This window comes from Parambassis ranga, chromosome 8 (assembly GCF_900634625.1).
Source record: "Parambassis ranga chromosome 8, fParRan2.1, whole genome shotgun sequence".
NCBI lineage: Eukaryota > Metazoa > Chordata > Actinopteri > Ambassidae > Parambassis > Parambassis ranga.
The window spans coordinates 6,825,961-6,851,292 of NC_041029.1; the positions used below are offsets into that span (position 1 = coordinate 6,825,961).

Sequence of the window (25,332 nt, forward strand, 5' to 3'; positions counted from 1 at the left end):
GGTTTATTTACATTACATTACACTAATTACAGTATTAAAGATGTTCTATGTAAATGGACCTTTCTTAAAATGTTCTTATTTGTTGTTTGTTTTTATTTTAAACAGAATGATGTTTTTAAGAAATGTAGAGAAGATTGAAGGCGTCTGAACTTGCAGTTTTTTTGAAGACGTTTCGCTGCTCATCCAAGCAGCTTCATCAGTTCTAACTGTTTGGTGGGGAAACATGGTTTATATGTGGTTGCAGACCTCAGTGGGTGGGTCTGGGTAAAACTTAAAAACAATAGCACTAAATGTTTCCATAGTTACCTGTGATGTTCTGGCTGAGTGGGCCAGGTGTGCCTAAGATTGGCTAACAACTATGAAACTGCTGGAGGGGGACTGGTGGACAGCCCTTTGTTCTTGATGTGAGTATGTGCAGATAAGCAGTTCCTATGGTGTTCTAAAAAAGTGTTTATGCAAACACCACCCATGTAGCCAAAATGTTTATCTGATATGTTCAATAAGTTCTGTTCTGTCAAGGTGCAGATCTCAGCTGCAATTCACAGAACCCCACCTTATCTTTTTGTACATATAGTTCATCATTTTTATGATGGTAGAACTCCCCTTAAGTTTAATGGGAAGAAAACTCATATATCATAACCTATTTGACTGAAGAACCCCATCCCGACATCACATACCACATGATTTTTGACTGAGGTATCAGGGGAGAAAAACAACCAATGTTATAGAGTTAATATTATCACACAACATAACCAGTGTTTCTTGGCTACAGGGGAGCGTGTGCACCTGGGCCCCTGGGCATGAAGCCAGTATGCACATTCAGTAATGCATCTCTGGTCTTCCTCCATGGTGATTAGGTCAGACATTGGTTGCATTTGAGGTCAGGAGGCAAGTTCTTCCACACAAAACTGGCAAGATCATTTCACTGAGATTTTTGTGTGCCATTTTAACACAGGAAACTACCAAAACAACAAACAACAAACAATCTTTCATCTTAAAAACAGACAAAAGCTGCACTTAGTGTCCATTTACTTTTGGTCACATAGTGCATTAACTTGTGTTTCTGAAAGCTTGTTGATGATCTGCAGCTGAAGTCACTTTCTGCTCTCACAGAGGGAAAGACGGACTGGACTGCAGCTGTGTCCCTATTTTTATACACTCGGAGGGAGGGTGCATGCAGCTCTCTGGAAGACATGTGACTTTTTGTAAAGAGAAAGCCCTGAACACACTGTAGATGGCCAGTGTGAGAGTCAGAGAACTAGAATAAGGTTCTGAACAGGCCTGCGAATAACTGTCAGATTTTTCTGACCAATGTCAGTTCTTTGATTGAGGCTGAGGCCTGCAATAAATACACACAGTGCTGCATTAAACTATATTTTTATTATACAGCCCAATTTGCAAAGCTTGTGTACATGGTCAGCTCAGCAAGAAGGCAGACACACTTTGAGAGAAGCTTGTGAACATTTAGGAAATAAGCTACAGTGTACATGTTTACACTATAAAACACTTTCAGCTTCTTGTTTAGAAATATATTAAATTATAGCATTGATACTCTTGACCTGTAGATTTTTCTTTAGCTTTTACTTTCAGCTGGATTAAATGCTGGTGTGGTTTTGACTGTGAAAAGCCTCTAAAACTGAAAGGTGTTCCGATCAAACATATCTTTAAAAGCTCTGTACAGTCTGCCAGACAGCATGCCATCTGGAGTCCTGAGCATCGCATATGAACATGTCATTGCAGTGTTATCAACAGCGTAGGAATACTGCATGTTCAGGGAAGCCTCATCAAGTCTCCCATTTCTATTATATTTTCCCAGGCAAGCAGCGAGATGGAGTGTGGCTCGAAACCTGGAGAAAATGAGCACCACAGACAAAGCCAAGGTGACGACAAAGAACGGGATGACTATTTTGATCCCTTCTGGGAGGATGAATGGGATGACAATGCGGTTTCTCCCAGGTTGCCCGTGCTCTCCTGCTAGTACCTCAAATCTGTTCCACGCACCGTCCTTTGGTATTCTGAGTGGTGCCACTACTATGTTAGGAATCATTTGATATTCAGCTTTCTTCATTGCGTTCCATCCATCTGGAACATTCCTGGGGCGGTGCTGTTCATCAGGAATTCTACAGCTGTTTCTTGCCTTGCAGACAAACACTCTGTGCCAAGGCATTATTTTTCCTGTAGCGATCCCGTATGCTGCATCAGCCGTAAGGACACAGTTCCAGGGAGAATACAGCACCACATCTTTGAGGCTGGACAGAGGCAGCAGACATCTGGCTGGGATCATAGGGTTTTCTATAGCACCGTGTGCCACAAAGGTGATGTCGACAGTGTTGGTGTGGTCCTCTTCGTCTTCCTCGTCAATGTGTTTTTGCACTAAATTAAATATATCAATGAGGTTGAAGAAGGCCTTAGACTCTGAATTTTCTCTCAACCACTGCCGAACGACTTCATCTTCACAGTTCTTAATGACAAACTTTATTAATTCTCTTTGGTCAGAGAAGCTCCTCTGTGGATTTTCAGCGATGGACTTCACTTCAGCCAGCTCTCGTAATGCCTCTCTGCAAGAGAAATTCACAAATGTCTGATTTCCAGTTCAGCACAAATAAATAGCATTTTTATCATTTAGCTGTGAGTGTAATGTGCAGATAGCGCACTCAGCTGTAGACTTCTTAAAATAGATGACTTGTTGTCAAGAGTTAAAGACATTCACGTTCAGGATCTATTTTCTAAGAGTCACCTATTTTTTCCCCAAGTTTTTTTAGAGGAGCTGTGCATGTTTCTTGTCATTACTTTGACTTGCTTCCATTACAAATTTGTCAGCTTCTAAGAACTCTCTGAACAGAGACACATAATGTTCAAAGTGTACAAGAACTGCAGACAGCAGAGAGAAACTATGGAAGTAGCTGACACAGACACATAGGAAGAATTCTTTGTTGAGGTATATTGCTTTCTAAAAAAAACAAGTCTTGTTAATTTATTAACCTTTAAATAACAAAGAGAATTATATTTTTTTCTGAACGACTTCAATAATACAGAGAAAACATACTTGATGCTGTCCAACTGTTCTCTCAGTGTTTGGGTCATCTTTTTGATGGCATCAGCTGTGTCTCTCAATGATTGGCTGGCTTCGGTCACATGATTCTTCTTGATTAAATCCTTCCAGTTGTCGATGGCTTCAGAAAGGGCAAACCCCATTCCAATAGCTCCTCCTATGACCTGGTGATCAATCAGAATGTATCAATACAGGCTTAGTGTTGATCAGTACACACTGAACCTCAAACCTGTGATTTAATGTGCACAAGTACAGCTTCTTACCATGGCACCTCCTTTGAGGAATGTTTTAAATGCATTTGAAGATATCAGTTTGATCAGTTGTTCAGCTCCTTCAGCAAACAATAATTTGTATTTTTTTCCACTCAACTGGAATGCAAAACATGATAAAATACCAGCAAGTGCAACCATTTGAGCTGTGAACATTGGATTGAGTCCTCCAAGTCCACGTCCTCCACCCAGATTCAAATATGGATCATCAATGAAGTAGCTGATGTTGATTTCATCCTTCAGTCCCATTCGTCTTGCCATGGCTTTCATGACTTCAGTCATGACGTGTTTGTCCAGTTCGTCTGGGTCTGCAGAGTGATTCACCTCCTTCTTCTCAGCCTTCAGTTTCCGGAATAGACGCTGGATTTCTTTTGCAATGCTGTCACTCTTCGTTTCCACCTTCTGTGCATCTTTCATGGTGTCACTGGATATGAAGTGCTCAGTGATTTTAGCAGCCACAGAGATGGTGGCTCCAACACCTGTATATGCGGCTCCTAACACACCTAAGAATGGAGCAGCTGCTCCGCCAGTGCACAGAGTGAGCACACCGGCTCCAATCAAGCAGGCAGCTCCTGCCACCGCCACCGAGCTGCCAACACATTCAGTGGCGTTGCATTTCTCTCTGAGTTCTTCCAGCTCCCGGGCCAGTTTCCTCAGCTTAGCAGCACAGCTCTCCCTCTGCTCTATCCAGGAGAAGATCTCATCCAGCAGTCTGTCAGCAGTGGACATGATGAAGGTTCTCAGTGTCCTCCTCAAACTCAGTTGAAGAGAAGAGAACTGTCACAGGAAGCTCAAGAGGAGCCTGTAGAGACAGAGGTAGGGACACAGGTTATGTTGCTGTTTCTACAGTGAAGAATGAAGTCATTCAATTTTAAATGTTACTATAAGACTTGTAGAAGCAACACATATATAGGTAAGGCTGTAAAAATTGCAGGTTCTTGTTGTAGCCAAAGCAAGGAAATCCGGTGGGCAGACCACCACCCAATCTCCCTTTCTTCCAAAGGGGGAGAACGCATGTGGTGCACCCAATCCACTGCAGCTTGGAGATGCACACTTTGCTAGTAGCCCCCCCCCCCCCCCAATCAAACTTGAGCTCAAGGCTCAGGCAGAGGGTCTAGCTTTCCAGGTGAGTTTATTGCAACACAAAATAACCAACAAAGGAACCATCCAAAAAAACTTTAAAAAAAAAACCCAGAGAGGTAACAGAAGGTAACAAGACGCCTCGGGGCCCAGAGGGCAAACACAAGGGAGACAAGACTTTCGCAGTATGTGCATAACCTTTGCATAACCTTTGCATTGATCAAATGTATCTGGGCTGACAGCAAAAATACACAAAGTTATAATCTACATACTCCAACAATAAGTCCATTAAATAAAGTTTTTAAATAAAGATGCAAAATGATACTTGCCTGTTTTTTAAAGTCCTGTAAAATAAAACTAGTTGGTAATCTTCAGCCAAACTGGCTTCCTGCTTTCACAGAGACAAAGACCTTCTCACTGTGTGTGCCTCCATGTTTATAGACCAGGAGGGAGGTGCCTGCAGCTCTCTGTAAGTCATGTGACTTCTTGTAAGGAGAAAGCCCATGACATGCCGTAGATGGGTAGACTGCAACTGACCCAAATTCTGTTTACAGAGAGAAAGTTAAAGATGAAGAGCTGTGTGTGGAGGGCGCCTGCAGCTCTCTGTAAGTCATGTGACTTCTTGTAAGGGGAAAGCCCTGAACTCATTGTCCCACTCTGAGACAACAAGGGAGGCTGAACTCATGTCACACAATAAATGGTCAACTATGCACAGTTGAATTTACAGGATTGGCATTATGTTCTAAAAGCATCCTAGAATTTACCTTCATGACTAAATCTGCATGACTGTTTATTTATTAATAACACATTTTATTGTATCATCAGATGATTTTGAGTGCACAGCACAGTCGGACATCCCATTGACACTGAACATCTGAAGCACTTTTTTCAGTGCAGTAAGACCATGTGTTCATTGGATACATACAATCTGAATAAAACATACTAACCTGAGAGGATATAAGACATCTGACACTCAGAGGTCTTAATGCTTGAGGTAAGCTGAAGAACTGGCGATGAGTAGAGAGAAATGAGGGCCTTAAGAACTGGAAACATGAGGAGGAGTGATTGAAAACAGGTGATTCAACTCAAGCCCAGCAGATGCTGCAACTCCAATGAGCAACTGTGGAGAAAGGAGGAGGGAGAGTGAGAGCACAGAGCAGCAGGACTGAATACAAGCCCCTAGAGGGCGATAAAGTCTCACACCACACACAACAAGTGAAGCATCACCTCCAAACTTCAACAGCTATAATCAGCACAGGGATGATAGAAGGGGAGGGGGGTGGCCATTCAGTTCTCACTCCTGCTGAAGGTGCCCCTCTTTATTTTAACTTCTTAACAGCTTTTGAATGTGTGGGTGCAGGCCTGCAACATGAGATGTGGGATGAACCGATTCTCTCCAAAAAATAAAACAGGTGATAATACAGAGGCTGGCAGGGACATTAAACTTCACGAGCAGTGCATCATAGTGAGCATGACACTGATAATCATCTTCAAAAAAGAATAATAAAGAAATAACACACAATATCACAATATCAGTGGATTAAAATAGGAAGAAAGCTCAAAGCCCATAGGTGGGTCACAGAAATGAAAGAGCAGCACACTGTGCAGCCACAGCAGTGTTTCCTCTGCTCTGTGTGTCATACAGTGCTCATGTGTTCGTGACTTAACGGTGTTTTTGTTCTCCACAGATGTGACAGAAGAGAAGCTTCAGCAACTCCACACATCGACCCAGGTCACCCTGTCCAGGTGTGCAGGACAGGTGCAGACGGAGGTGCACCATGGCGACACAGACTCAGACAATAATATTGTCCTCACAGATGAATGGGAAATAATCTCACCGGATGAGTGCTTGAACTGCCCGAGCTGCCCTTATATCAGAAACTGTACTGGAATGAGCCAAAAAAGATCGACATCTGATCTGTTGTCTCCCTGTCGAACAATTAAAGGCAACGAAACAATGAACATGCAGAGTGTGGAGGCACTTTGGTATGTGTCCGACTGTTAGTGGAAGCGACTGTGGAAATAACATTCCTGAAAACTTGATGTCCTATAACCGTCGGTACAGAATTGTCGACGTGTAAATGGACCTTTCCAAAAAATGTCCTCATTTAAACAATGTTTTTTGTTTTTATTTTTTTTAAACAAGATTATGTTTTTAAGAAGTGTTGGAGACAATCAAGCACAAGTCACATGGCTGCACCTGACATTTATTAGTAATATTCAGCAGAGAAAGGACTACATCATTGTTTGAGGATGCTGCCGAATGTGCAAATCTCACTGACATATTTTCAAGAAGTCAGACAGAAGAGGCAGTAAGAGGCAGGTGAAGCAGATGCTGAGAGAAAGGGAAAGAGTGACAGTGCCCAGTGAGTCTGCAGTAGCCCAGGGTAAAAAAAAAAACAAGCACACGGACAAGAAGCAGGCCAGGATTTATTTGTTATTATTTGTTATTTATTAATATTTTCCATATTGTAATAAAACACGCTAAATTTTTCATGTGGTGAATAATGTTCCGGTCTTGGCCATTAAACTCCCGGGCTGAAAAGTTGTCCCACTCCGCCCCTGACACACAGCAAGTGGTAGCACACAAAATGTCAGTATTTTCCCAGAAGGCTGCACTGCTCTAAAAGCATAGAAAACATCAACATCAGCAGATTCTACAAAAGTGAAAGCATGACCCACATCCCCGCTTTGATCTGAATCCTTCCTTCATGCTAATTTCGACACTGAGGACCGGTTGGTATGTGTCTGTCATGGTGGCTTTAATGACAGCGTTCTCTTCCTTGTAAGTGAGACTGGGGCCATTAGCTCTACCTCTAATGAACCCTTCCTGCTCTCTGTAATACATCCTGTCAAAAAGATGTTCATCACAATGTGTGTTTTCCTCAAAGATTCCCACTGCGTACCAGTTTTGGTAAAAGTTGTAGTCATAAGGAACAGAGAACATGACAGCCATTTTCTTCTTGTTCTGCAGACTGTAGGTGAAGACAGCGACAGACCCGCAGGCTGTGTGAGGAGTCTTTGCAAACAGAGCACTGCCACCTTCAGAGGGACGGATTGTTGATGGCAAAGGAGTGTCGCAGTGCCCGCTGATGATGTGCTCCCTAGTCAAAGAAACCATTCACACAGACCATAACCTTTGAGAAACGCAGTTCAGACAGACACCAGCTTAGAAAGAGAGACTGAATCAGCAAACAGTTAGCCTATAGGACAAAGAATGAAAGCATGCTACAACTGCCAGCATCCATCATTTCCTTTAAGCACGAAGAAGAACAAAGGTTTATGCTAACCTTGGGTCAGACAGGGTGTAGCTGGTCTGATTCTTAATCTCAACGGTGCACTGGCGATGTGTCAAAGTCATGATGTCTGCAGAGGAGCAGCCAGATTCACATTAAAGATCAAAAGACAGAAACAGCTCCTGTTAGTAAGTAATGTAAAGATAAGATAAAGTGAGACTTACAACAATGCTGAGGCAAAGAAGAGTACAGAGCCTCGGTGAGGTGGTCCTGCAGCAACAGCAGCTGTTGTGGAAGTGCCTTTGAGTTTCATTTTCGGTTTCTTAAATACATTTGATGCTGAAAGGACTCTCATCCTGACATCAGGGGGATTTCAGGATGAGAGTTCCCTGCTCCATATTTCTGATAAAATGACAGGCCAATATGGGAAATGGACTTAAGTCTTGAGTATGAACTGCAGTATGAACATCGTGTTTTTCTTTTGTTATAAGAAATCTACAGGTTTTTGGCAGAAGTGAGACCCTTTTGTCAAAGGAAATATAACTTTGTTTGATCAGAGACTTATTTACACTGCTCAGTTACATATACATACATACATACATATGCTTGACTGGCACACCATGTGCATGATGTACAAACACACAGAAGCAATATCAGGAGTCATTCAGTTTGACCTGTCATTGTTCAGAGGACGCAGACTAGGAGGAGGAACAGACTGAGTGAGTGGAGTGTTACCACCTCCATTGAATTTAGCTGTCACAGAAAAGTGGTAGCGTCCTCTGGTGGCAGAAAAAGAAAAACGTATGAATTCTAATTTAAACAACACATGCACTACTTTGTCCAAGTCAGCAGTCATCAGGGAGGGTGGGCAATGGTATACATGCGGGAGGTAAGAAGTTCAGACTTCAAAACTTTTCCTGTAAATAACACAAGATATCAATCTTTCAACTGATAATTATTAATACTGAAGAAACAACAATCACAATATCAGTGGATTCAAATAGGATTTATCCTGATTCCAACTGGGAGGATTGATGGCAACAACGCTGTGTTGAAGCTAGGAGCCGCACGACCAGGTGATCAGATGGAAAGCAGGAAGCCAGCACCTCGAAGGAGCAAGAGAGGGGGAGGAGAGACAACAAGAGAGGGACAGAAACCACACTCTACTTCCCCCGACACGTAAGAGAGCTGAAAGAATTCAAGTGGTTCCTGCAGCAGTCAGACTTCCTGAAACGCTTCCCTTCCATCCCAAGGAGCCAGCTAGAGAATGCAGACCGGCTGGACACAGTGAACCTGATGGTGCAAACGTACAGCCGTCTGTGTGGGGACGTGGTCAGGAAGGTGTTAAAGAGGATGAGGAGGAATGATCTGGTGATGAGTTTATCAAACAGGAGCTCAAAGCCCACAGGTGCACAGCAGCCCTTATATCAGAAACTGTACTGGAGTGAGCCAAAAAAGATCGACTTCTGATCTGTTGTCTCCCTGTCAAACAATTAAAGGTAAAAAAAAAATGAACATGCAGAGTGTGTGTGTGTTTGTTTTTTCTTAAACAAAATTATGTTTTTAAGAAGTGATGGAGACAATCAAGCACAAGCCAAAATGGCTGCAGCTGATTTATTGTGTCCCACATTGGACCTTATGAGTGAGAATGAATAAACAAAGCACAGCAGTAGTTACAGTGAAGCAGAGAAAGGACTACAGGTTTAATGCTCTGACAGTTGTTATCATGCTTTTTGACCCTCTCAGTGGTTTAGAGCTCAGATGAGAATGACCAGAAGGTTATTGTTGTTATCAGCTGTACTCTTTAACTACACACAGTACATGGTAGCACACAAAATGTCAGTATTTTAAAAGCTGCAGTGATCTAAAAGCATCTAGAAAGCATCAACATCAGCAGATTCTCATTATTCCTTAATGCTAATTTCTACACTGAGGATCGGTTGGTATGTGTCTGTCATGGTGGCTTTAATGACAGCGTTCTCTTCCATGTAAGTGAGACTGGGGCCATTAGCACTACCTCTAATGAACCCTTCCTGCTCTCTGTAATACATCCTGTCAAAAAGATGTTCATCACAGCGTGTGTTTTCCCCAAAGATTCCCACTGCGTACCAGTTATGGTAAAAGTTGTAGTCATAAGGAACAGAGAACATGACAGCCATTTTCTTCTTGTTCTGCAGACTGTAGGTGAAGACAGCGACAGACCCGCAGGCTGTGTGAGGAGTCTTTGCAAACAGAGCACTGCCACCTTCAGAGGGACGGATTGTTGATGGCAAAGGAGTGTCGCAGTGCCCGCTGATGATGTGCTCCCTAGTCAAAGAAACCATTCACACAGACCATAACCTTTGAGAAACGCAGTTCAGACAGACACCAGCTTAGAAAGAGAGACTGAATCAGCAAACAGTTAGCCTATAGGACAAAGAATGAAAGCATGCTACAACTGCCAGCATCCATCAGAGTGTTTGATTTTCCTTTAAGCACGAAGAAGAACAAAGGTTTATGCTAACCTTGGGTCAGACAGGGTGTAGCTGGTCTGATTCTTAATCTCAATGGTGCACTGGCGATGTGTCAAAGTCATGCTGTCTGCAGAGGAGCAGCCAGATTCACATTAAAGATCAAAAGACAGAAACAACAAGTAAGTAATGTAAAGATGACAACATGAAGTTACACTTATGGCAATGATGAGGCAAAGAAGAGTACAGAGTCTCAGAGCCTGCAACAGAGCTGACAGTACAGCACAGTCAGCTCATGGCCAAGCTTCTCTGCACCACTGAGAGGAACTTAGTGATGTTTTAAACAAAGCAAAATCATAATCTGTCTGATTATAAGGGGAAAAAGAAGCACAAAGAGCAACACTTACCTCTTAATGTCCACCACTCACTGGAAAACAAAGCTTCATGTACTTTTCTGACTCCACCACCAGCCTGAGTCTAAAATGAAATGCTACTTCTGTAGTTTTTATAAGTTATACAACGTTAAGGAAGTTAATTAATTACCTTGTAATTAAACATTACAAGAGAATGGAAAGTTCTGAGAAGTGATAGTGAATGTTACACAAACTGTCACCTCAAACATAAGGTCAGGACTTTTACATCAGGTTTTGTATATGTTTTTGGAATTTACATTTAAAACTGCTTATTTATTTTGTTGAAGTACAGCAGTTTCTGTTTTCGTCATCAAACTTCAAATCAACTTGATTTTCCTGAGAAAAACAAACAACAACAAAAAAAACACTGCATTGTGCTGTGTTCAGGGCCTGCATGTGTGTAGAATGTTGCTTCATCTTAAGTTGATCTTTTTTTTGAAAAGGTTGATGAACTTTACGGGAAGCCCCTGATATAGGCTACTCAATCAGGGATTAGCGGAGGGGGAGCCACGGCTAAGAGCTGTTAAAGCAAAAAGAAAGTGAAGGCTCAGATCTGTCAGGCAGAAGCTCCACCATGCAGGCTCTGAAGATTCTTCTGGTTCTGGTTCTCACACTGGGTTCTGTGGAGCATTCAGGTAAGTCGGGACATTCCATGTATGTTTATGTTGGCTTCTAACTTTCTGTGTTGTTTTTCTGAAGGACATCCTGTCTGCCAAATTCTCCTTAATGATTAAACATAATGAGCAAATCAATCATCATGATCTGCCATGGCTGCTAAGTCATTAAAAGATTATTGTTAGATTGTCGCTGAATCGGTTGAATGTTGTTCATTTTTTTAAACAATTCACTGGTCACTGGTCTAAAATCTTCTTTCAGACCCAGCTTGAATGACTTAAAACTGTTATCTACCAACCCCGAAAACAAACTCTGATCTGTGACCTGTGTTTCCATGGTAACACTTGGGGAAACATGACAGAGGCCCAGACAATCTCCAAAAATGTGGATTGATGATTGTGTTTTTAAAGGCTGGACTTTCCAATAAATGTCCATGTTTTTAGATTTAAAGTCATGTTTTACTGCTGCGGCTCAACAAGGTCACACAAAACAACGGAATGCTTAAAGTGCAGCTCAGCAGATTTACAAAAGGAGAAGAAGAAGTTCCTGTTGTATCTGCCCAAAAGTTGTGTAACTTACATGAACAAACATTTGCTGATGCTGACATATTTTCAGTGCTCCATTAATGTACACACACTCATCACCATCTTGGTCTTTCTGTCTTAATGAGGACACTCATTTCCTAAAACCAGACCTCCAACCTGACAACAACCTCAACAGGTCTGAACCCTGCATGAAAGAGCCTTTTTAAAAGTGTGTGGACTGGACCAAATGTCCTTTCTTGTTGTCCATAACTAGAAGTGAAACCACTTTATTCAAATTTAATGATGCATATTTCTGCAGAGTGTGTGCGATGTTTTGCTGAGTTTGACAAAACATCAGGCAAGTGCTCCAAAGAGCTCGGTGAAGTGGACGAGGAGGATGACTGCTGTCAGAACCCAAACTATGGTTACCAGAAAATAGATGGGCCATGTCAGTCTTGTGGGTCAGTGCACACACACAAACACAAAAAATGTTATCGACACTAAACAGTTCTGATACATTAATACTGTGTGTGTGTGTGTGTGTGTGTGTGTGTTTCAGTCCTCCGGTGTGGTCACCCTGGTCATCATGGTCACTGTGTAATGAACTGTGTGGAGAGGGAGTGAGGCAGAGAAGCAGGAAGTGTTTTGGCATTGGCCAATCAGAGTGTGAGAACACCAACTATAAGCTCGAGACAGAAGCCTGCAACAGCACCTGCTGTGATGGTACGAACGTACAGACACACACGTATCACGACATAAAAGATGTGTTTAAATGTAATTATTTTTTGTGTGTAGGCAAGGGCTGGGACCCGTGGCTCAGCTGGTCTCCCTGCTCGGTCACCTGTGGAGGAGTTGGAGGAGTCAGGAAGAGACAGAGAGTCTGCACCAGTCTTCCTGAGTGTCGATTGGCTTGCAGTGGTTCTTCAGTGGAGACAGAGAACTGTGCAATCAACAGCACCTGTCCAGGTGGCTTATTTCAAGATAGGCACATATGGTGTTGGGACTGTGGGATCAGGGAGCTTGTGTCAGCCTGTAGTCTATATCTTAGATTCCTTATTGATCTGTCTCCTCCTGTCTGTTTCCATTTGTCTGTCTCAGTCGATGGTGGTTGGTCCCCTTGGTCTAGTTGGTCACATTGTTCCGGTTCATGCATTGATGACCAGCGCGAAGGCAGTCCAATCCCTTCCAGAATGCGCCATCGCTCCTGTTCTAACCCCACCCCCTCTGATCACACAGTGCCACCAGGCAACGGTTGCTCTGGAGAAGGCCTCCAGGTGCAGGACTGCAGTGAACTTCCCAACTGCCCAGGTAAGAGTGGACCTGATCAATGACCTGATAGACAGCTCAAGTTGACATACTCAAAGTGACATGGTCTGATTGACTGTGTTTGCAGTGGATGGCAGCTGGGGGACGTGGGCTCCATCTGGGCCGTGCTCTGTCACATGTGGGGAGGGCCTCCAGCTGTCAATCAGGAAATGTGATAGCCCCACCCCTAAATATGGTGGCCGACTCTGTGATGGACCCAGCACTCAGAGCAGCGTCTGTCAGAGTCCCTGCCCTGGTAAAGCACACACACACACACACACACACATACACACACACACAAACATCTAAGTCTCTCTGTGTCTAACAGTTCATGGACTTTGGTCCGGTTGGTCCAGTTGGAGCGAGTGTTCAGCTACCTGCATTGCACAAGGTGGAGATTCCATAAAAGTTCGCCAGCGCTCTTGCTCTAACCCCGCCCCCTCATCCATCCCACCTGGTGACAGCTGCCAAGGAGATGACAGCCAGTTAATGCAATGCAACCACATGCCTCACTGTCCAGGTACACCACCCTACGATGAAGCAAAATGTCACCCTACCACCATGAAGGATGACGTCAGAGTTTACAAAGAGATGATGGCTGTCTGTTTCTTTCACAGTGGATGGTGGTTGGGGGTCTTGGTCTCCCTTCGGTCCCTGCTCAGTTACCTGTGGGGTGGGAGTCCAGGTATCTGTCAGGAGTTGTGACAGCCCTGCCACCAAACATGGTGGCCGTCCATGTGTTGGAGAAGGAAGTCAAACCCGCCTCTGTTACACCAATCGCCACTGTCCAGGTGCACAGGAATTGTTTGATGACGATGATGATGATGATTATTCAGACTGGTCAACAAATCGCATCCTGTACATATAATATTTGTGGACTTGTTTTTCTAGCCTTGTGTGTTGTAAAAGTCACAAACTGGATGATGATGATGATGATGATACTGATGATGAAGTGTAAGTTCTGTGTGTTTTCAGTGGATGGGATGTGGTCAGAGTGGACCAAGTGGTCAGCATGCGAATACCCATTTGGTAATCGAGATATCAGATGTAAGCAAACACGTGGCAAGCAAACTCGTGAGCACTGGTGCCTCCATCAAGCTCATAATGGAACCATCTGTCCCGGAGAAAGCCTGACAGATAAACGGACCTGCTATGATGTCAACCGCTGTCCCAGTGGGTGAAACTAATCTAACTTTGAACATAGTTCAAATTGTCCTCATAAAAACAATGTCCTCAGTGCTAATACAGTAAATAAAATCCTGCTTGCACATGAATTTAGGTCTGTAAAACCACTTTGCTCCACAGCCTTACAAAAAAAGTTAGTTAAATCAGTTATTACAGTCTCACCAGTGATTCTGAGTGTTTTGTGTTGTAGTTAAAGGCACCTGGGGAGGATGGGAGTCGTGGAGTTTGTGTACTCCACCCTGTGGAAAAGGCTCCAAACGTTCCAGAAAGAGGATCTGTAACCTGGATTACAGCTCATACAGGTCAGTGTACAGCAGCAGAACCTCAATCAGTTATGCAGCCTGGGATGGGAACATGGCTACATTCTAATAATGTGTGCAACCACATTACCTACATGTTTATGCAATAGTAATGCAATAGAAATACCCTTTAAATATTGTGTGTGTTTTCAGAGACCACGATATCATAGAATTCTTTGGGAGGCCTCTTGCTGACTGTGGAGCGCCGCCTGATGGAATCAAGAGTGAGCAGGCGCTCTGCATGAACGTGCCTGACTGCAGTTAACAACATGCTTAAGAGTATTAATACTAATATGTCAAAGCTTTATCAGCTTGTTCCTGGTGGTGCTTATATACTTTGCTTTAATGGAATTAACTGTACGTTTTCATTAAGTCTGAATATTCTGTACGTGAAACGAAGTGGAGAAAAGTGTTACAAGCACACTGAGCAAGTGTGTTTTTCCAATCTATTGAAATCAAGAGTCGTAACTCAATGTTGAAAAAACTTCATTGTCAACGCAAGGGCACGCATTGGTCGCCATGATGCGTGCTTGAGTCTTGAAATGTGTTGTCCATTTTTTTTTGACACGCACCACTGACGCGTGTAATACCATATGACACCAGCGGGGACAATAACGCAAGCAATGTTTAACACGTTACAGAAGAAGATAAAATATGGCCGACGAGAAGGTTCGAGACAAGGTTTGGCTACTCACAGATTTTAAAGCAGCTAAGCTGGATGAATTAATACATAAAACATATGATTATCATAACAGTTATAAGAGTCGGTTTTTAGTATGTAGACTACATCAGTCAATGTCCTGTGTGTGTGTGGAGAGAAAGAAAGAACCACCCCCATCACCCCAACATCCGCCCCCTGTGATAAAAAGAAGTGCAAGAGTGACCTGGCTTGACTCTGCTACCCCCTACTGCACGAGCGATGTATTGCATTTTACAAGTGTGCCTGTGGTAAGCACTGAACTGTTCCATCAAAGTCAGACTAGTCACAGTTAGTATTCTGGTTTCTTCCCTCTTTGTTGTTCTGCTTTTTCTTGCTTTGATGCATAATGCGACTGAATCATATAAACATATTAAAGAAATGATTTCGATGAGGAACTCTCATATTAATAAAATATCAACAAAGTAATAAATCTGACAAAAACATTTCACAGGTGTTTTTTTTTTGTTGTCTGTGTACCATGAAAAAGAGAACTGCCAGTCCTGCCCACACTGTTTTATTAACAGGAGACTGCACAGAGATCCTTCACACCAAAAACATGTCAACACATCTGCAGTCCCTCAGTGTGCAGATTTAATACTCATGTGTTCCCTCTTTCGCTGTTTGACATCATGGAAGTGTCCCCACAGGGCGCTTAGGTCCCAGCTCCAGCGTTCCCACTATCTGCTCGAACAGAAACCAGCACAAGTCCAAACATCTGCTTGTTCCAGTGAAATGTGACTACGTTGCAGTTCAGTAGTTGTCACAATAAATCTCCTTGTTCTTTTTTACATTTTTTTTTTTTGGTAATGTTGCCACGACAGTCAAAGCAGCGGTCGCCTCCAGGATCCTGTTTTTCTTCCCAGCGAGTTTGTTATTCAGTGCATTACATCTTTGACACTTTGTAAACAAAATGAAAAACAGAGTTTAACATAACTTCTCTACTCAAGGCCTCATCGTGCCTCAAAACATCATCTGTAACCTCCTCCCATAAGTCTACCACGCCCACTTCATTCAGTGATTGGTCAGGTGTGCAAAGGTGTGAAAGTAGGCGGGGCTTCTCATTCTGGCCGTTCATAATTCATTCTGACCATTTAGACTTTCATCTCTCCATAAATAGAACGAGACAGAAACTATTTAGACACTTCTCCTGAAAATTCTTAATTAGGAGCTTCAGCCAAATTCTCTGAAACTCAACATAAACCCCAACAATAAGAATACAGCTAAAGAACCCCGGAGATGACAATCCACAATAACAAGTTCTACTTCAACATGTTTTCGTTGTGATTTCGTATTTGCGCAAAAATGACGTAAACCAGCCGTCACTTTCTGAGAAAAGACCGACCTTGACATCATTTCCTGGAACTTGGAAAATGCAACCTTAAAAAACATTAGTACTCCTGATAAATAACGTTAAATGATAAAATATTTCTATCTTTGCATTTTTCCAAAGTTAACACAGCTGGCTAATCTTAACTAGGCTGAACAAATTGATTTTGTTGCCTAGTCTTAAATTATTAGTGATATTTACTCATTTTCATCTACATTCAGACTCCATCTCTTCCACACCCACAATGCAGAAGTCGTACCACAACAAAACACAACAAAACACAATAACAGGCCAGCCTGAAAGACAAATTAAACACACCGCAGAACAAACAGATGGTAGTAAATACAGTAAAGCTGTACAATGACAATCCAGTGTGGAGTTGTACAGCAGGTGAAAGTTCAATAAGCACCAAAGGGCTGTGATTTTCCAAACAAAGCAAACCAAAGCTGCTTGTTTCAAGTTAAATCTAAAGGTTTGCTCTTCACACTGGAAAAAAAACTTCATCAGGTAGAATGCACACTTCAGCAAGAACGCCGTCTCAGGACTCAAACAATAACCCTGAATGGTGTTGGAATCTCTAAAACTGTGACCTGTGTTTCCAAAATGAAGAACAAAGACCAAGCAGCAAACATGGAAAAGGACATCTGAACTCATGACTAACTGGGCAAACAGCATTTCATGTGATTAAAAGCTCTGGAACAACAACTAAATGGACGTTGAGGTGAGATTGTGCTCAGCTCTTCAGTAAGTTTTTTTTAGTCTCCAGCACATACTTTGTTTTTTAAGGATACAATCTTGATTTCAGTAACAGAACAGAAACGCTTCAAATGACCAGACAAGATTTTTTTTTTAGTGAGGAAATCAACATTTCGATTTCTCAGTGTTTGTGATGTCCCTGCATAGACCATAAGAACACTATCAATCTGCTGATCAATAATCAAAGAATCATTTGACCCATGAAACATGAGAAAATAATTAAAATGTCCTGGGGTTAAAGTTGACCAAAAATGCTCACACTTGAGTCAGAAAATATAACCCATTAAAAATTCATTAAAGCTACAGAGTAGAACTTCTGTCTCCTCCTTCTGGCAGAGAGAGTAACTGCACAAAGACTCTAGGTACCAATACAGCTGCTACATTCACTCTACCTGCACACTGTAAAGGATTATTCTCTTGAACCTCAACATTTTCCTTTGAATGAACCTAGTAGTGTTATGTAGTGTCCTTTTTTTCCTCTTACACCTCAGCTTTAAACGGTTTTCTTTGTTTTATCTCCAGTTAGCATTGATTTGTTGTTGGTTGTGCTTTTCATTTGATTGATTTTTATAAGCTTGTTTATATATAGAATGTATCAGCTGTATTTTACCAATTATATAAATCTTTTATTTTTAATACTAGTCTGTAATGTGGTGGTTAAATTACAACCACCAGTAATTATTTTTTTAATAATTGTTCTGCTGATAATTTCTTCTGGTAACACTTAAACTAAAATTATGTCCAGCAACACCACCGCTTTCTGATGTGACCACAGAACTTTCCTTCATTTCTCACATTGAACGCTGTTGAAAGTTTCAGTGCAGTCATTAAAATGGAGTTTTGTATTGTGTTCCTGTTTACTGACCCTGTTTGCAATGTGAAGTTCAGGCCAAATGAACGCTGCTCTGGGGAAGACCCCAGTGTTTATGTGTACTTCCTCTTCTTCTTCTTCTTGTAGCGTAAAAGTAAAAATCCAAAGTGCTTCTTTGTTTTCAAAGGATCCCAGAGGCGACCAAGAATTCCTTTCCTCACAGAGGGTCTGTTTTTCTGTAATGGATTTTAGCAACGTTGCTAAAAGCGACGTCACGATTCCTTCAGTCCAGCTGCTCAGTGATGACATCAAGAAAGAGGCGGAGTCTCCACATCCCCTGTCCCTCCCCTGTTGACTCAGAGAGCCCGAAGGAGGGAGGATCATCTGAAACCCGTCCAGGACTGAGAGGTGGGAGCTGATTGGCTGCAGTCAGTTTGAATGTTTGAACATCTTTCAGTCCAAAAAACAAAGAAAAGAGATAACTGGAGGAAAAAGAGGAGAAGAGATGTGATTTATTATTTCACCTAAAAAAATTGAAAGAATCATCAGTGAAACATCCTGCTGCACGTCAAGTGACTTACGCTGTCTCTCAGGCTCCAGTGCTACGTTTGGGACTCAACCCCCGACTGGCTGCTCTGCTCCGACCCACTCTCTTTTGCCTCCTTTTGATCCTTCAGGTCCTTCAGTGTCGGGCTTATTTCCTCCTCTGGGTCGTAGTAATAGAACTTCCTCAGGTAGGCAATAAGAGGCCTGATGAAGGATGTGAGGACAGACATCGACAGCAGCATGTTATGGTAAATGTGTCTCAGTTAACTGTTTACAAAGTCTGTATGCAGCAGAAATACTAATGAGAAGATTGCTGGTTAGCCTGGGGAGTGTATTCACACAGGTGTTATCAGACAGAGGGGTACATACATGGGCAGCGGTAACTCCTGTATATGGTCTATGCGGACCAGCTGTCTAATGCAGAAGCGACAGAGATGTTGCAAAGATTTAACGCTGCTGAATCTGGAGACCGGGTACAGGAGCTGGACGGGGGTTGGGGGCAGGCCTGGACACACATAACAACACATGTATTAAGGTTATACATTTGTCCCAGAGTAAGACGAAGCTACACTACATTCTGTGCAGATACAGACTGACATGCAGGAAGAGACTGGGGGCGTACCTGGGACACGGGAGCGCAGGAAGTAGAGGAACTTTCCGTTCTTCGAGTGCATGATGGCTCTTTCTATAAATTCCACCACAGAGTGACAGCGATCTTCAAACTTTGGGTGACACCACAGACTGAACGTCCCTGTAAGACAAGACCAGGATGAAATAAAGTGAACCCCAGAAGACAAAGGTGTCCAGAGAACCCATGTAGTTACCACAAAGATTGTGGGTGTGCATTACCTCTGTAGTGCTCCATTCGCGTGTGATGTGTGACTCCCTGCGACCTGAAGCTCAAACTCAAGATGTATCGTGGATCCGAACTGTCTCGTACCAGGAATGATCCATCTGGTTTTCCTTTTAGCTTCATCTCTGCATCCTCCCAGTTCATTGGCCCCCAGTACCAGCCGCACTGAACACACAAACATAAAGGTTAGCTCCAGCCCCCACAACCCACCCAAGTCAATATGAAGAAGCTCCCACCTTCTCCAGTTCTCTGAGGCTGGTGGCAAAGCTGCCAGCATCGGGTCGACTGAGAGGGCAGCGGGGGGCGAGTCGGGGTGGAAGGTGCTGCCCATCAGGCCGCAGAGGAACCGGTCGGGGTAAACCTCGCAGGAACGTGTCTGCTCAACGGACAGAGAGAAGAGTTTGTCTCAAAGTTATAAGATAAAAAGTCAAAATTGTGAAACAGATTATATTTTAAATACAGATATAGTGTTCATTAATTCAAACTTGAGCCAAGTTATGTCACCATTTTCTGTAAACAGCATAACGTGTACAAAACAATGTTTGTGTATGCATCACCATTGAGGCTCAGGCTGTGTTGGATGGTGTTGAGGGAGGAGGGCAGGGCCAGCGGTCGAGGGGGCAGAGACTGCAACGAAGCTCCCACACTGCGCTCCATGAAGGGGCCCTGCTGCTGAGGAGGACCGGCGAAATCATCTGGTGGTCAAACACAAACACACCGTCCAGTTCCACACTATTAACACAAAGTTTCTCCTATTTCACACTAGCAAGATCGAAACACTACGCTTGTGAAAACAAACACGCTCACCAGACTGGAGGATTTTAACAGAAAATAAAAAGTCTGTCAGTGTTACCAGGATTTCTGTGTCAGGCTGCTCTGAGTGAACAGAGTGATCAGACTAAACCATTTGTCAACTATTAGCGTAGAGCACTTCTTACAAGAAACAACCAAGTTTAGTTTAGCTTCAATGTGAAATAAAAAAAGGAACAAAAACAGAAGTCTAAGCAACACAAGTCAAACATGTCAAGTAAATTCAAATTCAATTGCTATTATTAAAGCCAAACCCTACCAGAGTGTGACATGATGAGTGTGAAGACAGAAGGACAGATACAAAGCAAGAGGAAGTGAAAGCAAAAAGTGAAAGAAGAAGGAGAAGTAAGATACCGAGCAAACTGAGGCTCCGTCTGGGTGGAGGTGGAGGAGTGGGAGGGTGAAGAGAGGTCCCCCCCCTACGAGAAATATCCACATCAACCAGGGAGACCGTCTCACCTGGATACACATTAACACACACAGAGAGGAGTGTTAGAGGAAAGAGTGAAGTGTTAGTGTTTAGTAGCAGGAAGAAGATGAGCTGGAAACTCTCAAACACAACCATCTGTCTGAGCTGACCGTGTGCATCGACATTACAGCCACAGCAGCACCGAAACAAGTCAGAATGCAAAAATCAAACGTGTTCTCAGACAACTGAGAGCAGAGGGAGGGCGGGTGCGAGTGCTCAAACATTCTCGGTGTGACTATGTAGAGACCAGAGAGCTACTGACTGTGACAGCCGCACAAAAGTCAGGTAAAATATCTTACCTGTACACAGACACACACACACATATGTGTGGACTCACCGGTGAAAGCAGGAGTGAAGGGCACCGGAGAGAAGGCACTGTGAGGTCTGGACACCTGCAGCCTGAGAGGACAAACAGAGTGTAACTGAGAATTATAGACATGTCTTCGCTATTTTCCATCAACATCCCTGTAACGATCATCTCCATCATCTTCTGGTGGGTTTAGTTTCCATGGTTATTAGATTGTGACTAATGAGATGAGCAGTGACATCACACAGGCTCACCTGGCTGGCACACACCTGAGCAGGTTTCCACCCATACACCACTAAAATCCAAACTATGCTGCCATAGAGACAAGCTCAGACTCAGAGAAAGAAGCTTCATCTGTTGAGTAGACGATGCAGTCACCATGGCAACCTCTCTCTCTCTCTCTCTCTCTCTCTCTCTCTCTCTCTCTCTCTCTCTCTCCTCTCTCTCTCTCTCTCTCTCTCTCTCTCTCTCTCTCTCTCTCTCTCCTCTCTCTCTCTCTCTCTCTCTCTCTCTCTCTCTCTCTCTCTCTCTCTCTCTCTCTCTCTCTCTCCTCTCTCTCTCTCTCTCTCTCTCTCTCTCTCGTAGCAGGAATACTGATCGCCATGACAACAGTTGCAGGAAGAAGTTCTAAAGTTTGTTGGCTCAGAGATGAGAACTGACCTGACAGTAGGAGGAGTGAGCAAAATAGCTTCGGTGTCAATTGAAGATTGATGAAGATTCACATGCTGTGCAGCTAAATGAAGAATGTTCTGATGCCTTCCAACAGCAGCAGTTTTCACTTTACATTTTGAAAACAAATCTTCTGTCAACATTCTGTTAACCCTTTAGCAGATTAATCACACCACACAAATATAATTAGAAAGTTTCCATGATCAAATACATAATTACATTTAATCAGAAATGAAAAATGTATTATGTTAGCAGCGTTTGTGAAGATTTGAGATCCTTTTTTTTGCCTTACAGGAAAGACACTGAATATCCCACTTTTTACGACAGAAAGTTATTTCAAGATTTTGAGTAAATTTGTTTTTTGCTGTCCTGAGAGCTTTGTGTTAAAGAAAGATTTATATCAAACAGTTCTTCAGAAATCAATTCAACTTACTAACCGAGTGTCAGCACAAATGGCACATAAACATGAGGAATATTTTTTCTAATGGAGGACAGAGGACGTGATGATTTAATGCTACAGAAGTTGTTCTTTTGTTGTCCACCACAAAGCTGGACTCAGCTCATTATCTAATGTTGAAGGATGGTTGCCTGCTGCCAAATGTCTTGCTGTTGTCATGGAAATAAGCATTTTGTCGAAAAGCTACAGTGAACAAGCAATCAATCAACAGTTAAAGCAATCAAATGATTGATCACACATTTGATTGATCATCCCTTGCCCCTCCCCTGCTGTCTTACCTGCTGCCCTCTTGATCAGTGTTGCTGCAGGTGGACCCCCACACGTCCAACAGACTACCCCCTGATGAGGTGGACGATGCCAGGGAGGGCCTCTTGTCAAGCAAGCCCCCTGAACCCCCACTGGAGCTCTTGGTTCTGAACAGTTTGCTGAGCCGGACCTTCAGAGACCCCCCTTTCCTGGATTTTGCCCGTGGCGTCTTCTCCCCCTCCCTCCCTCTGCCTCCCACCTCCCCCTCAAGTACCACTAAGGGGGAGGTGGATCGCCCAACTCCCCCTGATGCTACACCAAGTTTGGGTGTGGTGGCACGACTCTGGGGCTGGGAACGGGACTGGTGCTGATGCTGAGGGCGAGGGACTGGGTCATGGCTGGAGGAAGGAAGGGGGTCAGCAGACACTTGGAGACTGCCGAGGGCTGCTGCTGCCTGTGATGCCTGCGAGCGGGCAGGCAAGTATGGGCAGGGGGTGATGCTGCTGTTGATTTGGGGGCGAGGATCGACACAAGGGGGAAGGGCTCCAAGAACAGCCAGTGAGGACCGGCAACTCTGGTCAGTGCAGACCCCTGCCTCCTCTGCCAGTCTGTGAACCTGTTGCATCAGACCACTTAGAGTACCACTGGAAAACACAGTCCCAGCACCTGCAGGAGACCCCTCCCCGCCAACCCCCCCAATCCCCTCTCCTTTCTCAGTGTCCCCCATGTCGTTTCCATCCCTGACCCGTCCCTGCCCCAGTCCTGCTACTTCTTCAGACCCCAGACCTTCCAGGACCAGCAGAGCATCGCTGGTCTCACTTGGGTCCTCACCAGGCCCCATGCCCCCTGTCCCTGAGGCCAGGACACTGTGGCAGGAGCAGCGAGGGAGCGGGAGCCCCATTTCCTCCCCCCGGCCTCCCCCTCCCTCTCTTACCTCACCCAGTTGACCCAGCCTCTGAGCAAGAGCCAGGACCGGGTCCTCAACCCCAGAGGAACAGTTTTTCCTGGGCTCAAGCAGGCCCAGACGCAGGGCTTGGTCCAGTAGGCCTGGGGGCCATTTAGCCAGTCTGTCTGTCAGCAGGCGGTGTCTGTGGCAGAGAGTTGATCTGGTCTCCGAGTCCAGAGCCTGGACACCCTGCTGAGGAGTCTGGGAGGTGTCAGACCCTTTGGACAGTCTGAGGACTGGGTGCCACTGCAGGAGCTGAGGTGGCTGCAGCTGCAGGTTTTCCTCTGCAGAGGGGATGCAGTGAGAGTTTTGGTCCTTCCCGCCTCCTGGACCGGGACCCGCTGTGCTACCAGGACCAGTACTCAATCCCGGGTCCAGCTGCTGTCTCTGTCTCTCTGCCTCCTCCTGGAGAAACCCCGGGGGCGGCTGCTCCAACCCGCACTCAAGGATCCGGTCTCCAGACCGCAGCAGATTCTGAAAAACCATGAGCTGCGCCCTCGATCCATGCCCCCCTGAGCCGTGCCCGTGTGGCACCGGGAAGTCAACAAAACGCTGGGCCGCTACGGCAAAGTCCTCGGGCGGCGGAGGAGACAGAGGCGCCTCTGAGCCCGGCGGGGTCTGCGTCAACACAAGCCCGCCATCTAGCTCGCCTTTTCCGGGGAGCGGTGAGCTGTAGTGCGGGGATGCTGAGCCGAGGCCTGACGGGGGGCCGCTGGAGTCCAGATCAAACGCGCCGCCGCGGTGTCCCAGCACAGATTTGACGGTCCCAAATCCGCCGCCCCCGGACATCAGGTCGTCGTGCTCGTCCAGCCGGTCGTACTCGGCCGCAGACACAAGCCGCATGAGGACAAAGTCCGGAGACATTTCTTGCTGCGCGTCATTCATGGCGGCGGGCTAACGTTAGCTGCTCGGCTACACGCTCCGCTCTTACATAACAGCCACATAAATAAACAGCTGCGGAGCTAACGGCTAACGGCTGCTGCATCTCCCCGCAGAGCTACCCGGGCAGCCCGACGGAGCACCGACCTGCAGCCATGTCAAGTCCTGACCGGTTCGTGACGGTAACGGCTCCGCTGAACGACGTCAAAACATGAACGGACATGAGAAACCCGCTCGGTGCCGCCACTCCGTGATGTTAGCTGCTAGCCTCCTACCGACTCATCCTCCGGTCAGACAACATGGATGTGATGAGGAGGTGGAGGGGGGGGGGGGGGCGGCTGCGCAGGCGGCATCAATAATCGATCAGTGCTGATTGATAAACGACCCCCTCCCCCCCTATCTGAATACTCCCCGTTACCGATGAGAGCCCTCACCTTTATTCCCTTATCACCCACTGTCTTTTTAGTATTTTGTTTATTTTTGTTTGTCTTTTTTCTAAAACCACACTTTTAGGACAGTCACAGTTTTGCTTACTTTACTTTGTTAAACACTGAACAAATAAAAAAATTCTGGTGAACCAAACAAATTATTCCTTTATATCACGCGATAAATTAGGGGAACTTTTTTTGTTTTTTGGAAGAAAGCACTAAATGTCAGAGAATTTCTGTAGGTCCGGGATATAAAGGAGTTTTGCCTAAGCCTAAGTGAGATTAAAAACCTTTGAAAGAGCTCTGACTATCGATACAAAATTAGAACCAGCATTAGGCCTATGTTTACTGGGTATTCTTACTGAGGACCAGTTAGACAATAACACGAGTTAATTGCCTTTCTGCGTTTAATAGTAAAGAAAATGTTTACAGTCTTTTGGATGGAGAAACAGCCCCAATGGGAAGAAAGAATAAAAAGGTTTATACAAAGAAGAAGATTAAATCTTAATTACAGTGAAAACCTCTTTATTTAAACGCTAGGCACCAACAAAACAAGCATTGTTAGAGCCTCAGAGTATCTGTTTATTTATTTGTTTATCAAATATTAGTATACCTACGCGTGTATGTATTCCTATCTTCTTTTGTGGTATTTCTATTTCTTGCATTCATTTGAAAACCTTTTCAAATATAGGCCATACGT

General features: G+C 44.3%; 5 protein-coding genes across 6 annotated transcripts; 1 reads left to right on the forward strand and 4 right to left on the reverse strand.

Moving 5' to 3' along the window:
* Nucleotides 1-1,360: 1,360 nt before the first annotated feature.
* Nucleotides 1,361-4,983, reverse strand: LOC114440048 (uncharacterized). The gene is made up of 4 exons (XM_028412316.1): nt 4,731-4,983; nt 3,316-4,123; nt 3,047-3,216; nt 1,361-2,558 (listed from the first exon to the last, which is right to left on the reverse strand). The coding sequence occupies exons 2-4, from the start codon at nt 4,048-4,050 to the stop codon at nt 1,631-1,633; spliced, it is 1,833 nt and encodes a 610-aa protein (XP_028268117.1). The 5' UTR covers nt 4,051-4,123; nt 4,731-4,983; the 3' UTR covers nt 1,361-1,630.
* Nucleotides 4,984-6,796: 1,813 nt separating this feature from the next.
* On the reverse strand, nt 6,797-8,044 carry LOC114440133 (DELTA-sagatoxin-Srs1a-like). The gene is made up of 3 exons (XM_028412430.1): nt 7,862-8,044; nt 7,692-7,767; nt 6,797-7,505 (listed from the first exon to the last, which is right to left on the reverse strand). The coding sequence occupies exons 2-3, from the start codon at nt 7,760-7,762 to the stop codon at nt 7,049-7,051; spliced, it is 528 nt and encodes a 175-aa protein (XP_028268231.1). The 5' UTR covers nt 7,763-7,767; nt 7,862-8,044; the 3' UTR covers nt 6,797-7,048.
* Nucleotides 8,045-9,225: 1,181 nt separating this feature from the next.
* LOC114440124 (DELTA-stichotoxin-Hmg2b-like) lies at nt 9,226-10,596 on the reverse strand. The gene is made up of 3 exons (XM_028412419.1): nt 10,495-10,596; nt 10,142-10,217; nt 9,226-9,944 (listed from the first exon to the last, which is right to left on the reverse strand). The coding sequence occupies exons 2-3, from the start codon at nt 10,210-10,212 to the stop codon at nt 9,542-9,544; spliced, it is 474 nt and encodes a 157-aa protein (XP_028268220.1). The 5' UTR covers nt 10,213-10,217; nt 10,495-10,596; the 3' UTR covers nt 9,226-9,541.
* A 384-nt stretch (nt 10,597-10,980) lies between these two features.
* On the forward strand, nt 10,981-15,523 carry LOC114440050 (properdin-like). The gene is made up of 11 exons (XM_028412318.1): nt 10,981-11,135; nt 11,959-12,100; nt 12,199-12,362; nt 12,435-12,605; nt 12,738-12,947; nt 13,033-13,200; nt 13,273-13,464; nt 13,562-13,735; nt 13,920-14,117; nt 14,320-14,431; nt 14,582-15,523. The coding sequence occupies exons 1-11, from the start codon at nt 11,075-11,077 to the stop codon at nt 14,691-14,693; spliced, it is 1,704 nt and encodes a 567-aa protein (XP_028268119.1). The 5' UTR covers nt 10,981-11,074; the 3' UTR covers nt 14,694-15,523.
* Nucleotides 15,524-15,918: 395 nt separating this feature from the next.
* LOC114440026 (uncharacterized) lies at nt 15,919-24,642 on the reverse strand. 2 transcript variants are annotated; one of them, XM_028412274.1, is made up of 10 exons: nt 22,412-24,641; nt 21,038-21,099; nt 20,586-20,690; nt 19,979-20,116; nt 19,658-19,797; nt 19,418-19,586; nt 19,191-19,319; nt 18,938-19,073; nt 18,604-18,772; nt 15,919-18,504 (listed from the first exon to the last, which is right to left on the reverse strand). In XM_028412274.1, exons 1-9 carry the CDS (start codon nt 24,208-24,210, stop codon nt 18,625-18,627), a joined length of 2,826 nt encoding a protein of 941 aa, XP_028268075.1. In that variant the 5' UTR covers nt 24,211-24,641; the 3' UTR covers nt 15,919-18,504; nt 18,604-18,624. The 2 variants fall into 2 exon arrangements, with proteins under 2 accessions (XP_028268075.1, XP_028268076.1); XM_028412275.1 differs by lacking the exon at nt 20,586-20,690 and having other exon boundaries at nt 22,412-24,642.
* Between the last annotated feature and the right edge of the window lie 690 nt (nt 24,643-25,332).